This window comes from Symsagittifera roscoffensis, chromosome 5 (assembly GCF_963678635.1).
Source record: "Symsagittifera roscoffensis chromosome 5, txSymRosc1.1, whole genome shotgun sequence".
NCBI classification, from domain to species: Eukaryota; Metazoa; Xenacoelomorpha; order Acoela; family Convolutidae; genus Symsagittifera; species Symsagittifera roscoffensis.
The window spans coordinates 4,224,431-4,242,796 of record NC_087066.1 but is presented as its reverse complement, the minus strand read 5'-3'; the positions used below and the strand labels follow the sequence as shown (position 1 = coordinate 4,242,796).

The window sequence follows — 18,366 nt, the reverse complement described above, 5'->3', positions numbered from 1 at the left end:
TTATCTGACAAATTGTTTCAGATAAAAATCGATTTATTTTACTTGAAATCTGTACAGTAATTGTTTATTCATCTGACTGGCATCATGGATCCCTTTTATTCGGACGGGTCTCAGGGCGTCTCATTAATGCACTCATCCTCATCCCCTCGGAAATCGGAGAAAAAGAAGAAAAAGTGCTGCTGCGACTGCGAATCGCGCAGTATCCAGACTTACATCATGATAATAGCCAATGCTTTCTTCCTATTGGCTGGTATTCTTCTAATTGTGGTTGGATGTCTCTCATTGGCGCATAGAGATTACTATGGAAACTTCCTATCGGGAGCTACATATGGATTCGTGACTTGGACTCTCGTGTTTGTGGGCGTTTTCGTGGTTATCGTGTCCTTGTTTGGCCTGTATGCTGCATTTAAAGAGGGGAAACTTCTGCTTAAAGTAAGAATAAATAGAAAAAGGGCGAAGCCCGAATGTTCTTGACTGCCTATCATCTGGTCTCGACTAGTGTTAGGTTAATGAAATATTGATCATGGATGAATTTTAGGCTAATAGTATCAAATTTTAAGTGCTAGAATTTGAGTGGTGTATGAAATTAACAAGACTGTTCGTATCAGGGCGAAGTCCTGAATGTTCCGATTGCCTTTTAAGGTCTATGGAGCAGTGTTCGCTAAAAACTGATGACTGATCCTCCCACACGCCATATAAAATAAAATGTGCTAGATTTTGCTCCTAGTAATGTTGCACTTATGACAAACAGCCTATAAATGAATCTGGAGTTTTTTCTGGGAAAAAATGTTTTGTCGGCCTTTTGATTTTCTCCTGTAATTTAAAATTTACTCAATCTGGATTCTCGCTTTTCCTTTTTTCAGTTGAAAGTTTTTTTCTGTCATAATGGTTTTGGCTTGTTGTATCGGCTAACTATTTTGTATTGTTTGAAAGACAAAAATTGGTTTTTTAAATTAGTTCAGGTTGATTGTGGTGCAAAATTTTAAAGTTTTTTAACTTAATCACTCAGTCTTTAAAGACAACTTTTTGTGTTTCTTTTTCAGCTTTTGACAGTTTTTCGACTTAGTTGTTTGTCTCTGTTCGCTGGCTTGCAATGCTATGCTTTTATTGTATTGCAAGGGATGCGAAGCTCCGTCTATGTGTAAAAAATTCGGTCATAACTTTCTAGTTGAAAAGACGAAATTTGTTTGGAGAAAAAAACCACCCCGAGCACAAATAATCCGTTACTTTCTTCGAAAGTCGGAACAATAATACCAATTAGCTTGCCTCAATTGAGTTAGGAAAAAATTTTGCAGTGCGGGATAATTCGCCACGCGTAAATAATGCGCGTGACATTTTCATCATCAAAGTATAAAACGAGCAGTTCAGCGAGGATCGTGTCATGACAATATAGTGGTGTGCAAAGTTAGTTTGGTCGTCTTCAGTTTGTTATATTCCCAATTATTACTTGCAAAATTGAGTCTATTTGTTCTTGGTGCCACTTTTGCTGGAGCGCAATTGCAATTTATTAGCGTATGTAGCTGCTTTATTCATGACTAGTGTTTGTCGGTTGTTAAGCTTGCGTGGCTAAAGAGACAGTGCGTGAGACTCAAAATCTCTTGATTGCAGTAGGTAGCAGATTCAAATCCTACACGTAGCCGAGTTTTGGTTTATTTCTACTTTTTCTTATTTCCTTTGATAGCAGCTTTTTGTCGTGTTCTCACAAATCTTTGCGAAGCGCTGCTGCGCCTCTGTGCAAAATTTTCAAAGCGCACATAATTTAGTCCAGAATTTTGCCCAAGTGGCAACTTTCTAACCCCCAGAGCGTTACCAAAAATCATTACATGTGAAAGTCGGAACAATAGGTTTCATCCTTCTAATAAGAAAAACGTAACCATTGCTGTCTAAGTTGAGGAGTTATCATAACTAATCTTTGAGTGATATAAGGCGCTCGTGGTTTTCGACTAACGAGCACTACTATGATAGACTGGTCCCTTGAAAATTACCAGATCTCTTGAAAAAAAGACACCTAGAGCTCTTAAATGTTTAATAATTATCGTTTGGCTTTTCAGAAAAATGTCCCCGTATATTTTAGATTTTATGTGTCGAAAGGTACCTTGATTGAATCTCGTTTTGTGTCGAATTTTGAGAGCATCATTTTTTAGTGCATGGATTTGAAGGGGCAGCTTCAACTCAGTTGAAAATCTAGAAGCTCGTGTTTTTTGTGCTCGTACTGACTGCATCAGTTATTCATGCTTGTACCTATTTTTGTTATCATGGAATCCTTTTTTAATGCATGTATGTTCATTTTGTTTTGAAACATTTAGTTTATTGCATTTTGAATGTGTTCGGTAGGATCTCAAGAAATTTTGCGGTCTTTAAAAATCCTTTATTTGTCATTTTTGAAGTCGAGATTAATATGGCTAATTTGTATTTTCGCCCAATCTCGGTGACCGAAATTAGTGGCAGCCCAGATAGCACAGAGTCTCAGTCTACCACCTGACAAGAAATCAAAAAATACTGAAATTTGCCATTGTCCCGATAATTTGATTTGTTCATCAAAACATTGACACTACGAAATTTGAAATTATAACGTACACAGCTGTTCGCAATTTTCTGAATAGTCACCTAGCTCAAAAATATGCATTCATTTCTTGTTTAGGGGTCCAAAGGCAATTATACCCCTGAGAAATATGCGCATGCTTCTAAGTTTGGTCAGTGCTTTGATGAAAACTTAGCGAAAGATTTCAGATGCGCTAAATTTTCGAAGTCACTATGGTTTTGTGGTCATCTCAAGATTCGAACTAAATTTCTCGTGTAGAGAGGCAAATATATTACCAGTAAACCACTGGTAGAGATAGTAAAACTTCAATAAATTTTATATGAAAAGTTTTTCAATGCTTCGAAGCAAACAAAAAATCCTGGCAGTTTTGAACTTCAGTTATGCACCTTTTTTCGTCCGATGGGTGATGAATCTCTAAGCTGCTGTATGTTTTTGTCACGAGTTCCAAAAGAATTTGGACGTCTTTATAAAAATGCGGTAAGTTAATGTCTCGGCTTTGTCTCGACAGGATTTTACCGCATTTGTATCTCGACCCTTACACAAAGTGACATCTAATATTTTATGCGATTAAAAAGGAACTTTTTGGGCACAACTCAGCATATTACTAGGTCATTGGTAACGACAAGATTGCATGAAATTTTTTTAAACGTATATCTGAGTTTTTGCTTTTCTATTGAAGTGGTTAGTTTCATTTGTTGACATGTGTTTAGATATACGCAGTGTTGGTGGGTGTGGTGATCGCAGTTGAGTTGTCAGTGGTGATAGTGGCACTAGTGTACAGGGGGAAGACCTACAGGAAACTGGAGTCCCACTTCAACAGCACAATAGTCAACCAGTACGGGTCAAATGGCGACGTCACCAAAGCACTGGACCAGCTGTGAGTAGTTGTTCAAAACAAGTCAATTGTATTAATGATGCTCTAAAAAGTTAGCTAATTTGATGCAATTTTTCAATCTTCAACGGACAAATATGACAAAGCCGACAGTATGAATTTTAACTGCTAAAGATTTCAGTTACTTTCAATACGAGTGATTTTAATAATTTCTCTCTTATAATTTTTCAATTGCCTAGAAGTCAATTTTCGGTGATATGTTACAATAGGTGGTTATTTTGAGTATAGAGCATTTATTAAATTTGAGAACTATGATGCATAATATAGTCCTTTCATTTTCAATCAATTGTAGCACCACTAAGATATTTTTTGTAATTACATTACTCTGCCAGATGAAATAATATTCAAAAATTCAGTCTAAACTTCATTTGCGAAAAATTTAGCTTTTGAATTAAATTATAAAAATGTGCCAAGTATAACAAAAAGCGATCCAGCTATTTATATAGACCCTACCACCTATTGTGGTATATCACCCAATTTTCATTAGTATTTTCAATCTACTCACTTTATAATTTTATCTAATTTCCTCGAACTCAACTCGCATTAACGGATTCGGATGAGATTCAGTCATTTTATGCCAAGTATTTGTCTGATCCATCTATATGCAGCTTTTATGATGTGATCTCTGCTGCGATCAAAGCGGATCATTCATCAAGATACTCAAAGGTAAAGACAATCAATAACTAGGCTGCTATTTTTTGTTTTAGACACCAAGACCACCAGTGCTGCGGCGTGAACTCATTCATGGACTGGCAGTATTCCTCCTGGGTGCAGAACCAGAACAGAGGCAAATCAGCCGACGACCGGGATGAGATGTTTGTTCACGTGCCCGACTCGTGCTGCAAGACAGTGTTGGACAATTGCGGGACTATGAGTCACCCTAACAACCTGCACAATCAGGGCTGTTTCAAACAAGTGGCCGATTTCTTCGCCAGAAATCTCTTAGTGCTGTCTTTGTGTGCGATATGTGTCATACTTTTGCAAGTAATGGCTTTAGTTTCGGCACTGGTTCTACTTAAACGAGTTCGCAAACAAGTCGTGTGGCAGTGGTACTAATAGAAAGTCTCTATAATTTCAGATAGTGATAGCAAGTTTCAGTGCCTTGTTTGCGCGTCAAACACGGTTTAAAGTGATAACTATACTATCTTTTGCTTAACATATTTCAGCACTTGCGAAAGCAAGTGTTTTGAAATCGTTTTGGAGACTTTTCCTGTTAACATCTTTGTCTACGCGCGTACTTAAACAGGTGGCAATAGTAACAAGTTGTTAGGCACAACTAACCCAGAAGCGTTGAGCAAGGAATAGATAGGATTGATGTGCGAACTAGAAATTTATATTTTATACTTAAAATTTTGACACGTTTTTATCACGTTTAATCAAAATTAATTTTTCCTGTAATGAGTTATGGAAAGTAGTAACGTTCTTCTTCGCGTGGATATCAATTTTCGAAATTTTGCTGAAATTGTTATTTTTAATGCAATTTTACAAACCTTGCAATCGATTCAGGCTACTAGTCAGGAAGTTATTTAAAGAATTATTACAAGCGGAGTGTAGTGTCATTGGACGATCTCATTTTTTTTCAAACACTTAGACTAATAAAAGTATTCATTTTTTTTACTGCATTTTTGTAGCAATACCATATCTGGTTTACCTATTACAAAGCATTAAATATTTGCATATGTTTTATTGGTGGCTAGTGTTTTCTTAATTGACAAGCGCGCATAGTGCAGATGCTAGGACTCGTGAATTTTTAATCACTAGGTCAGGGATTTGATTTCGACACATTGCAGACTTCGAAATTGCAGCTTCGCCTCTGTGAAAACAATTTTCCTATGTCAGAGCAAGTTCTGGCTCAATCACAATTTTCGTTTTCGGGAGTATCCTTCTAAGTAGTTGATCGTTTATCTTTTAAGGACTTTTTGGGCGATTTAGAATTGACATATTCAAATTCATGTAATTTTTGAAATTAAAAAACCGATTTTTCTTTCAAAGTTGACATGTTATAAAATCCGCAGTTTGTATATTTTTATCCATATTGGAAATATAGATGATATAATGAAAGCTGAAATGAAACAATCTTGGTGTTCGATGCGATCAGACGATTGTCGAGAAAAGTTTGTGCTGCCGTAAAAAGTAATTTTTTTCCTCGCGAGTTCGATCAAAGAACTCCAGAGTTATTCAAGGAATTTGGCTGCACGGATATAGTAGCCCTCTGCTCGCAGACCTACTGTTGTCTCGACGAGTAAAAAAAAACATTAAAACCTAATTTGAAAGGAATAAATCAGTCAGCTATTGTCAATGATTCGCCGCTGAACAATTGTCGGGAAATTTTTATGGAGCAGGAGAAATTTGAAACCGTTAAGCAAGGATTTTGTGTTGTGGTTTGCACAGAATGGGCTGATCTATTTCTGGCCCAAACGAAAAGTACATGAGGATGGGATACTAACGGATCCTTAGGATATTTAACTCAAACTAATTTAACGTTTTTCCCTACTCTGTACGTTTGTGAAATATGACATAACCAACATTTAATTTAACTCCTTTATAAGCAAAGCTTTGTAAATGACTATAGTTGTCAGTAGTTTCCAACTAAAGAGATAGTTTTATATGAAATTATGAGAAATTAGACAGAGTCAAACTTGGGTTTCACAGCTAAATCGCGTATTGAAAGCGCTAGATAGAAATTTGCCCAGGGTTCAGCCGCCCTGTTAAATTTCCGAAAAAATTTGGAAAATAAGGCAGAAAATAGGAGCTGCTACCGTTTATTCAATTGCTTTAAAGATTGAGCCAGTTTCTCTCGTGATTGATGGTAAATTAAATCATAACTTTCTAACTTCATTCCTTGAAAGAAATAGCGTCGGATGCAATTGAAATTATTCTAGGATCGATTGTCGAAACACTTTAATGTGTACCCATTTTGATGAAGCTAATTGCTGACCTTTTGTAATTACTATTGGTTCTGAGATAACTCAATTTTCAGTCTATCCTAATCATTTTAGCAATTGATAATCGTGAAGCTCTGAAAGTAACATCCTTAAAGTCCCAAAAGTACTCGGACATTGAGGCATCACGAATGAATCCGATAGATTTTTTTTTGTGTCCAATGTCGATCGTCCGAATTTTGTTACCTTTTTTTGTTCAGTTTTGAGTTCGTTGGAGAAGTTACGTTATTCATCGCAGAAGGAAGAACAAGATTGGGTTTTTTTAGGATAACAGAGCAACTGATTTGTAAGCGGTTAAGAATAGAATGAATTTACACTTCTGATTTTGCTTGTTTCTAGAGTATTCTAAAAATACAGGAATTATCCACAAAACGTGGTGTTTGTTTGCATTCAGGGTCGATTATTGCCAGGGCCCGGAATTTTTTGTTATTATTTTGAACAATTTATGTTCATAAAAAGGTTAATAAAAATGCTAAAAAATGTTTCAAAAAATGTTAAATGAAACTCGAATTTCACAGTGTTCCACATAACAACCATGTAAAATTTCAAGTTTTCCAAGTTTTCAGCCAGGGTCTAGACCAGTTGACCCAACTTTTCCATTGAGAACCCCGCCAGCTTCGCTAACGAACTCCTAGTCCGGATTCCTGTTGAGACCAGCCATTAATTTTTCTTTGTAATGGTCTGGTAGAGTAAACTCTTCAACCAGTTGGACAGCAACCCCAACTGAGATCCTTTCTTACAGTTTTTTTTATCACAGTCACCAAATGCGCAAACTCTCCAGTAATGCAGGCCAGAGACACGGCCAGTTCTTCCTTTTTCGTGAATACGAGTGCTTTCAACGAAGAAATTGCTAAAGATTCATGCTCGTCGAGATGTTCAAGGATAAAGTAAGTTTCTCGAAATTTTCGCAGCAGTAAATTGCAGACTCTAGCCAGGTATTCCATCTAGTCGCAACTGGCTCTGGTGGTAAACTGATTCCGGTTTTCTCTTTGAAAAGTCTGCGTCGCCGACCACTTTTCTTGAAAGCTTTCTTTACAAAAGTGAGAAAGTCGTTGACAACAGGAAAGTTTTTCTGAATCTCCTTGAATACTCGCTGAATACCATGTGCTGCGCAAGTGATATGGCGCTTTTCTGGGTACAACATCTTCAAGTTCCGACTAGCTTGTATCATGTAAGACGGACTGTTTGATATCAAACACTTCAACCGTGTGTACTCGATGTCTCCATTAAAAGTTTAATCCTTGTGGAATTAACGAACTGCGTGATAGTCGAGTTGTTAGTTTGTTCCAATTCAACCACTTCAAAAAACTGTGGTTTCTCGTCTGTGAATCCGTCTAAAACGCCAACAAGAAGTGCAGCCACTGCTCTGTCAGTTACATCAGTGCATTCGTCAACAATGATGTAAATGTCTTTCCCTGGAACACAAAGCAACTTGCCAAAGTGAAGAAAAAACCATGAAAAAAGCTTGTACTCGTCATTTGTCTTCTGCTTGATTGCATTCATCTGCTTTTGATATTCTCCTGGCAAGTAGGTTTTCAGTAGCGTTGACTCATCCGGAACGGCTGGCTTTGTATACTTTTCCATGAAAGCCTTGAAGGTCGCGTTTTTCAATTTTTGAAAAGGCAAGTTGACACGTGAAAAAGTCGTTTCGAGGATTGCTGGTCGAGATAGGACTGACGAGGTGCCGATAAAAAAAGGCTGGTTGGCCAATGTCTTCGCACGATAATTGCAATCGATTAAAAATCCACAAGGCACCTGGCAAAAACTCCCATATTTTTTCCACCATCGAGTGAAAGTAAAAGAAAACTCCCGGTTACTTGATAGCGACCCATGGCATAAGCGCAACTGAAAAGAAAATCGTGTAGAGAAAGGCGGAACAAAGCAAACAAACTATTTGATCAACTAACACTTGAGAGCAAACAAACTACTTGAAAGCGATTACGTCTCAAATGGCATAATTCCCCAATAGCATTAACAGTCTAACTTTTGAAAAGTGACAGTAAGATCTAAATTAACTTGTAAACATTATAACCGGAATTTTCAGCAGAAAGAAAGAAATCAATTGAACTTTAATTTTTACAAGTTTTGGCAGATTTCTGAAATACTATCCCAATACTAGTCAATATCAAGCGATTGGATTTCGAATCTTTGTTTCACGTTCCAAATCATTGCGTTTAAGTTTCTACATTTTTTTCTTTGAGGAACATCAGCTTGGTAGCCCAATTGGAATCGCCTGTAAGATCTTCTTGCCAAGTTTTCTTCATTTTGTAAACTTTTAACAAACACCCAAAAATTTGGGCGAATTCGACAACCTACTCGTGTATTCAGTCGATTGTTGTAGCATTCACATGCATTTATTGTTCTCAGAGTGCTCTGCCTGGCATAAACGTTGTAGATATTTGGTGGAAATTGATGCAACCAAGTTGCCTCAAAATAGTTAAAAAAGGCACTAAGATTTGTAAATCGGGAAACCAGTAATCTTGTCGATGCTTCTTGAAGTACCTGGTGAAATTTTTGGAAACAGTTGAAAAATCTGTTTCTACTGCTGCCTGAAACACAAGAATCCCAAAACTCTGCTCCTAGTGGTCGTAGATGGTTTTGAGGCCATCATAGGGATCATGTCTGAGACGGTTCTGGGGGATGTCGGTCAAGTTGGCGCCGAGGTGAAAAGTGCCTGTCCATAGAATTTACCTAGTGAATTCTATGGACAGGCACTCTTCACCTCAGCGCAATCTTGACAGACATCCACCAGAAACATATCTGGTGAAATTCCATGGTGGTCTCAAAAACTGATTAAGATGTCAAGGTAAGAAGTTACAGAAATGCTGTATCTCACCTTGAATCCAAGCTCAAAGTCGCAGATAATTTCTTTGATTTTTAGTTGCATGTCCATTCTCTGAAGCTTTCTTGATACTATTTGTAGCATTCGTCGATATATTCCTGTCTTTTAATTTTGAAGCAAACACCAAACCAAGGGAATTTTTGATTCTCGAAATACTCCAAAAATCACGTAAACTTGGTAAAAAATTTTCGGTGACGATTTAAAAGTTCCACCAGAAAGAATAGTTCTACACTTGGAAAGCGCTTTCAATTGCCATTTGCTTGAGAAAATCACAATACAGCACTCTGTCAATTTTTAACAAAAGCTTTTTTCCATCCTGTGTTTCAGCCCATTCATCTCGAATTCTTAACGATTCGATACTTCTAGGAATTCTAGGCATCATTGTGTATCGTTGGCGATACAATTTCAGTTTTACATTTCTGAATGAGACGAGAATTGTATCATTGGTTAAAGTGAGATCTTTTTTAAAGTGAGATCTTTATAGCGGTCATAGTCGGGCATATGGGCATGAGAAGTTGGATGAGTTAACAAGGTATCCATTTCAATATTTGAAATGAGCCTGGAGCCGCATTCAGTTTCAGTACAAAGCCAAAAAAAATTTTGGTTGTAGCTTCGATTTTTTTAATAAAAATATCCGTCATAATACAAATTACAAACTTGTCCCTTTTTGAAAACTTCAATTTGGCTCATTTTTAAGAATTTAGTTCTGCTTGAATTAAATGTTGATGTGTGATTAGTAATTTGATGACAAGTGAACAAAATAAGGCGTGAAAACTGTCTGGAAAGATCTTACTTTTTCACGCCCCAAAGTTTTCACACCTTTATTGAAAATGTTTATGCCATATGGGAATTAATTTGTTTTTATGCCATTTGGGAATTATGCCGTTTGGGAAGTTACCCTTGAAAGCATACAAACAATTTGATCAACTATCACTTGAGAAAGTAGCAGCGCTTATTTCTGCATGTTCAATATTCGAACATTATGTTAAAACCCATCATCATCATGTTTTATGTTAAAAAGAGCAAAATATGTTGAAACATATGTTTTTATGTTATAACATATTAATTCGGGCCTTGATTATTACTCTAACAAGTCAATATAGAGAAGTTCGGAGTTTGTTTGCGTCCATGAATATAAGCGCATGGAAACTTCCAAGCAAATAAAGCATGACATCACCTAAAACTAGAACAAGATCAACACTGTTCATCTATTACGTAATGATTACTCATAGTCAAGGAATTTGTTTCCCTCTCAATATGAGAACAAAAAGCACCTTCGGTCGCGAGAATTGCAAATTTGAAGTTGTATTTTGAATTGAATATTATCTTAAATGGCATGTGGTTGTTCTTATTGTTTTTTAAAATTTAACTAATCCTACTCGCATCAATCAATATTAGTTGTCGCATCAATCAATTTCTTCGATTCGAAATGAATCCTACTCATATCAATCAGTATTCATTTCCGCTGATCAATTTCTTCGTTTCGACAAATTTTCTCACTTCAATCAATTTTTTGTTGCTTAACACTGCGAATCAATTTGTTGATGACCTTTTTGTGATCTTCATATCCCTATTTTTGACAAATATTTGAAAACTCTAACCAGGACTATTGCATATGTCTGGTTTTTCATATCTGACTGTTGATTGCTTGTTTTCTGTTTTTTTTTAATTTAAGGCGAATCAAAATCTTTTCCAGTTGCCTGCTTGAAATTTTTTCTTCGGCTCAACAATTCAATCTTTAGTTATCAATTCCAGTTTTAACACAGCCGAGAATATTTTTTAAAAAACTGCTCCGTAAACGTTTCTAGTTCTACCGTAATCACAAATTTATGCCTCTCTGTTGTACAAAAGCGAATAAATTTTCTGTTGCAAAAATTTATCTATCGGCTTCTGTTATTCAATCCATACAAAACATGCTGCATTCTGATTTTAGAAACAATTTTTTAAGTTTGATGTCCCTTTATCCGAGGGAAAACAAGTATATCTCAATTTTTCCAGCTCCTTTACGTTTTTGTTTAATAGAAAATGCCATCAAAACTAGGGAAATGTCCTGTTTGTTTTTCATGGTACTCCAGCAGACACTTGATTCTTAACATGAAAACGCATGAGTTCAAATGTTTACTGTGTCCTGTTTTGACATTTTCAATTAGAATTTGATCTCCTTCACCAGGAAACATCGTCTGCCGAAACTTCAGCCAATTCAGGTTCCTTATCGTGTCTCTTTTGTATAGTGGAATCGTTTAGCACCTATTCCAAATAACAGGAAAAAATACATGCGCAAAAATGAGTGAGGACTCACTTCAACACTGGTCGCGTAGGTCTAACCGACTTTGAGTCCAACGAAAGTTTGCTAGAGGAAATAAAAACCCCGCAAGTTTTTCTTCCGGGATGATAAAATGTCCGAATAGAAGAAATTGACCAAAGAAAGAATTCAGCAGATTTCTTTGGAAGTTCTTTGTTCGGATACACTAAATTTCGCTTGCAAATTTCCTTGGAAGTTCCTTGTTCGGGTTCAATAAATTTCGCATTCGGATTCGTTCTCAAACACATTGGAAAGTCGGACTCATACAAATACTTCTATCCAGCGCTCGACATGATGTTCAAATATCAGATTTTGGTTTCCAACCCTCGGTATTTAGATTGTTTGATTGAAAAATTGATAAGGCTGATTTCTTTGAATATTATTCAACATTGACCGGATTTTAAACCGAAATTTACTCAGTTACCAAAGTGACCCTCTTCTCTTGCCTTCTCAAAGATTGTCCGCCAGAACTTTCTTTGAGAAGGCAGTTTCTTGTTCCGCGGCGTTTTCTCTTCTGTTTGTATGTGTTGGATTTAGAACAGGTTCGATTGAAACATCTTTGCATGTGAGCTGGAGCATCTGTGAGCTTATATCTCTCACTATATTATGTCTTTAAAGGTGAACCCTCCTAACTTGCATATCATGGCATGGTCGGCAGATTTAACATTCGCAGACTGCAGATATGACCTGCAATTTCCAATCATAGCCAATATGAATGGCATCCTTGAACTCTTTCAGGCTTAGATACATTCCGTGCTTTTTTGAAGGATTAGACGACAGCCATTTTGATGTTCATTTATACTGAAGTAATTCTAGTGAACTTTTCATTGTGTCATTTGATGTGTTAACAATTTCACTGTAGTATCTCGTCCATATTTCATTCTTAGCTTACGTTAAATTTCGACTGAAAATTGTGTGATTGTCATTTTGTTCACATTCTTCATTGACTAGTTTTTTAAAGTTTGGCAGTGTTAAAATCTTTGAAAATTTCAATGAGAAACTGCTGATTCTGCTCGGAATATTGATGCCCATTCCTCCATATTGTTTTGAGAGTGACAAGATTAATCTTTCTTCTGGGCTCAATTCATGACGTGACAACACTTAGCAAAAATTTATTGTTCTTTTAAGGAAATTCAATTTGCTTTGGAGTATTTTATTAAAAACAGTATAGCAGATATGTGGTTCGCTTTCAGCCTTTTTGGTAAAGAATTTCACTTCGTCAGTTCACCCTTCTGTCTTTTTTCTGAATATTTGAGTCTTTGCCTTCCTCAGATCCAATGAATGCACCCAAATTATTGTGATCTTTGATGGAAATATTGGTATTCGTATTGTTCGAAATTAACTTTGCTCTCTCGAAGGTTGCTTCATCTTTCACTATGGGCCAACCTTCAGAAACATTCGGAAAAACCCAAATTTAGGACCCAATGCATTAATTTTTTGCGAAGATTTCATTTCGAATAACTTTCCCAGGGCTGATGCATCATCGGCGTACCATTGTTGACAAATGTTTGCGTTTTCTATTTTTTTTATCATTGGCACCAATGCGAGAGCATAAAATGCCATTGACAAGTTGTCACCTTGCGTGGTGCCTTCCTCAGATAACAATTCGAAGTTTTGGATCGAAAATAGCCTCGCAGAGTTTTTATATGCGTTTTCTAAAAAGCAAGCTACAGGCGGACAAGTATAATGTACATTGTTGAGGGCAAGACGTCTATTCATGTTATCAAACACGTTAGTAGCATCAATTTAATCATTCCATCAATGCGATTTTTCTCGAATAATTGATTCGCGGCGAATAATAATGATAATCATAATGATCATAATAGTAAAAATGAATAATAATCGTAATAAGAGTAAAGTAATAATAATAATAATAATAATAATAATAATAATAATAATAATAATAATAATAATAGTCATAATAATCATCATATTAATCATAATCATAATAATTATAATCATAATAATAATCATAATCATAATAATAATCATAATAATTTTGGTAATAATAATAATCTTAATACTAATTATGTTGATAATTATAATAATCATAATGATAATCATCATAATAATCATAATCATAATAAGTTCGAAAGAGCATTCAACTTTTCAATCAATCCAACAACGATTTTCGGAAAAAACCAACTATTATACTGAGCAAACAAGGATTTTATCTAATTAGACAGAATTTTCCTTCAAGTATTCGACAGCAAAACATTGGCAGCAGAAGATTTGTTCTAATTCCGAAGCATTTGTTCATCAGAGAACAACCACATGCAGTGCATTTTTGAATTGACCTTTCCATCAAACATGAAAAACTGCAACTTTTATGCTTGCACCGCTTAAAACCTCCAAATCAGTAACATCGGCAACTGATCTTCTAGTCATACCAACCCCTGAAATACCTATTGTTACCAAAGCAGAAGACAATCCACAAGAAGAAGCTCTCCTTCTGACTGAAGATTAAGCAAATGAACTGGAAACAAAAGCTGAGCTTAGTGAGGCCTTATCCATTAAAAGTATCATGCTACAATTACAAACCATGGACGAAAATAAACTTGAGTGAGCCACTGAAGTTCTTAAAATTTTGCAAAAAGTCAGAGCGAGTCATAATAAAGAAAGATAATCGAGAGCTTTGCGTTGATAAAGTTCCAGCCGGTCTTGAATCATCAGTTTCTTGTTTGTATGATGTAGAACAACAAGCTAACAAATTGTACAGACCTGCTTTCATACTGATTTTGAAATCTCTCAAACTTGATGAACAATTAGCTATGAACAAATATGCCTAATTCGTGAAAGACCTGCTTCATACTGATTTTGAAATCTCTCAAACTTGACGAACAATTAGCTATGAACAAATATGCCTACTTCGCGGCCTAAATGACTACGGAACAAGCTGAACAGAAACAAAGAAGCATGTAGAAGTCCTCTTCAACATCTACAGCCATGCCTGCACCCAAGAAACCGTCGACAAGTTTCAGCTCAACATATGTTAAGACGCAGAACCAGAAGGACTGTTGGAGACAGTGAAAGAGATTGGGCAGCAGATAAAGCCAAGCGAGACGAGGAAGAAGACGAAGACTCTGAACCACACGGAACGCCTGATAACGATTCAGATTCTGCAACGACAGAGAAGACGCAGACGAAAACAAAAAATGACAAGATTACAGCAGTTGAAGAAAAACTAATGAAAACTAACTATACAAATAAAGGTCCACATTGTTGGGCAGTTTGAAGAACTTAAAGGAATGGAAAATTTCACAAAGTGAACTGAAACAAGTTTTCAGAAGTGGGCTTTAAGTAAACGCAATTCTGAAAAATGTTTCTTGAAACGTCAAATGTGAAACGTTGAAAGTAATGAAAATTGTTCAAGCATTGATTCATTGCTTCGAGCGTGATCGATGGTTTGGAGAGGTTGTTGTTAATATTAAATCTAGCGTCATTAATCATAGCTGCTCGTATTTTGTCTTTCGGCTCTTAGAATCATTCATTTCGCAGGGTTATGCGAAACTCCGATTCGCAACTGTATCCTTTTTGGAATTAAGCTAGTGTGTCCTAAGGGGGGGGGGTCTTTTCGACGGGGGGAGGTCATTGGGGTCCTACGAAAAGTAGGGTCCAAAAGGACCCATCTTTTTTAAAGACCCAAAGGACCCTGCCCAAAATAAAAAGACCCCTCTCTTAGGACACCCGACAGACAAAACACTTTGGTTTTTATTCTCACACGGTGGTTAAATTTAATCCCATCCAAACTTTCCCACTGTTCAACTAAATAAGTTTGAGACCTCAATAAAAAACTGACCTGCTTGAGAAGGACGAAGGACTTGACAAATAATAAGAGGGTAAGAAGGTAAGGAGGACTTGATAAATAATAGATAAAGTAACATATGAAAAATTAGACAGAAATAAAATAAAAACGGAATGTTGACAGGAGTACGGATAGGAGAGCAGAGGAAGGGTTTACGGCCACATCCGCATGTCGTCTTCGGGATCCGACCAAGGGACCTGAAGAATACTGACTAGACGCTTCATTTGAAATCTGAAGCGCATATCAGTACTCTCGAATCCCGCAGACAGATCTCGAACAGCCAGAAGTTCTCCATGCTCCCCACATCAACACATACATATTCAAATTTGCCCTCCTTTTTCTCAAAAGCAACCCTAATGTAATGCAGCTTAAAATTCGCTGCAGTGGTGGGCGGGGTAAACTCCACGGTCACAGCAAAGATACTCTTGCCTTCGTGAGTTCCAGCTCCCACATAATGCAAATCAATGGGTGACTCGTTGAGACCAGCAAGGGGAATATCCATCTAAACACATGAAAATAGGTTGAAATCATTAGTTAGAAATCCTTTAAACTGCAGTTCATTAATAAAGTCCCAATAATACCCATTTATAACGATTATAAACAGTCAAACTTTTGATGTGAAAATGTCTTCTATAGAAGATAAAGACATGTTGATGAAAAACAAACTCAGCAAATTGAGTTTTTTAGGAAATTAGCATACTGAAGATATTGATAGTGAACGATTAAAATTATGTTTTTTTTTCAACTGGTTCTTGGTCAAAAAATATGCGCATTCACAATCGTCATATAGTGTTTTTTCTCGGTGGAAAGAAGTGGCAAATCATACGTTCAAGGAATACGAGCAAAGTTGTAAAGAACAATTTTATTTGAGCGAGCTATTGCAAATAACCTGGTGCATTTTTGCGAAGCAGAAATATGAAAAAGCGACCGATCTGTCAATTGTTACTTATGAAAATGTTTTTGATTACTCGTATGATTATGAGTCATTTCTGATTGAGGAAGAAGTGGAAAGAAAAATTCGACTTTGTTTCAAAACATTTTCGAAATACCGAAAACTACCCGTGGTTTACTCAAACATATATCAAAGAGATATAGGAGTTTACGGCCACATCCGATTGTCGTCTTCGGGATCCGACCAAGGGACCTGAAGAATACTGACTAGACGCTCCATTTGAAATCTGAAGCGCCTCTCAGTACTCTCAAATCCTTCAGCCAGATCTCGAACAGCCAGAAGTTCTCCATGCTCCCCGCATCAACACATACATATTCAAATATGCCCTCCTTTTTCTCAAAAGCAACCTTAATGTAATGCAGCTTAAAATTCGCTGCAGTGATGGCCGGGGTAAACTCCACGGTCACAGCAAAGATACTCTTGCTTTCGTGAGTTCCAGCTTCCACATAATGCAAATCAATGGGTGACTCGTGGAGACCAGCAAGGGGAATATCCATCTAAAAACATGAAAATAGGTTGAAACCATTAGTTAGAAATCCTTTAAACTACAGTTCATTAATAAAGTCCCAATAAAATTAATTGATAACGATTATAAACAGTCAAACATTTGATGTGAAAATGTCTTCTATAGAAGATAAAGACATGTTGATGAAAAACAAACTCAGCAAAATGAGTTTATTAGGAAATTGGCATACTGAAGATATTGATAGTGAACGATTAAAATTCTGTTTTTTCAACTGGTTCTTGGTCAAAAAATTTGCGCATTCACAATCGTCATATAGTGTTTTTTCTCGGTGGAAAGAAGTAGCAAATCATACGTTCAAGGAATACGAGCAAAGTTGTAAAGAACAATTTTATTTGAGCGAGCTATTGCAAATAACCTGGTGCATTTTTGCGAAGCAGAAATATGAAAAAGCGACCGATCTGTCAATTGTTACTTATGAAAATGTTTTTGATTACTCGTATGATTATGAATAATTTCTGATTGAGAAAGAAGTGGAAAGAAAAATTCGACTTTGTTTCAAAAAACTTTCGAAATACCGAAAACTACCCGTGGTTTACTCAAACATATATCAAAGAGATATAGAAGTATACGGCCACATCCGAATGTCGTCTTCGGGATCCGACCAAGGGACCTGAAGAATACTGACTAGACGCTCCATTTGAAATCTGAAGCGCCTCTCAATACTCTGGAATCCCGCAGCCAGATCACGAACAGCCAGAAGTTCTCCATGCTCCCCACATCAACACAAACATATTCAAATATGCCCTCCTTTTTCTCAAAAGCAACCTTAATGTAATGCAGCTGAAAATTCGCTGCAGTGGTGGCCGGAGTAAACTCCACGGTCACAGCAAAGATACTCTTGCCTTCGTGAGTTCCAGCTCCCACATAATGCAAATCGATGGGTGACTCGTGGAGACCAGCAAGGGGAATATCCATCTAAACACGAAAATAGGTTGAAATCATTAGTTAGAAATCCTTTAAACTACAGTTCATTAATAAAGTCCCAATAATATCCATTTATAGCGATTATAAACAGTCAAACGTTTGATGTGAAAATGTCTTCTATAGAAGATAAAGACATGTTGATGAAAAACAAACTCAGCAAAATGAGTTTATTAGGAAATTGGCATACTGAAGATATTGATAGTGAACGATTAAAATTCTGTTTTTTCAACTGGTTCTTGGTCAAAAAATATGCGCATTCACAATCGTCATATAGTGTTTTTTCTCGGTAGAAAGAAGTGACAAATCATACGTTCAAGGAATCCGAGCAAAGTTGTAAAGAACAATTTTATTTGAGCGAGCTATTGCAAATAACCTGGTGCATTTTTGCGAAGCAGAAATATGAAAAAGCGACCGATCTGTCAATTGTTACTTATGAAAATGTTTTTGATTACTCGTATGATTATGAGTCATTTCTGATTGAGAAAGAAGTGGAACGAAAAATTCGACTTTGTTTCAAAAAACTTTCGAAATACCGAAAACTACCCGTGGTTTACTCAAACATATATCAAAGAGATATAGAAGTATACGGTCACATCCGAATGTCGTCTTCGGGATCCGACCAAGGGACCTGAAGAATAC

General features: G+C 36.5%; 1 protein-coding gene across 1 annotated transcript; it reads left to right on the top strand.

Moving 5' to 3' along the window:
* The first annotated feature begins 84 nt into the window (after window positions 1-84).
* On the top strand, window positions 85-4,490 carry LOC134846574 (tetraspanin-11-like). Its single transcript, XM_063863958.1, has 3 exons — window positions 85-432; window positions 3,253-3,419; window positions 4,142-4,490. Exons 1-3 carry the CDS (start codon window positions 85-87, stop codon window positions 4,488-4,490), a joined length of 864 nt encoding a protein of 287 aa, XP_063720028.1.
* Window positions 4,491-18,366: the final 13,876 nt, after the last annotated feature.

What these genes read in the sequence shown, in the direction of transcription:
- LOC134846574 (XM_063863958.1), top strand. Translation starts at nt 85, where the DNA reads ATGGATCCCTTTTATTCGGACGGGTCTCAGGGCGTCTCATTAATGCAC. An exon ending in AGGGGAAACTTCTGCTTAAA is followed by an intron (nt 433 to 3,252) that starts GTAAGAATAAAT and finishes ACATGTGTTTAG; the next exon opens with ATATACGCAGTGTTGGTGGG. An exon ending in ACCAAAGCACTGGACCAGCT is followed by an intron (nt 3,420 to 4,141) that starts GTGAGTAGTTGT and finishes TTTTTGTTTTAG; the next exon opens with ACACCAAGACCACCAGTGCT.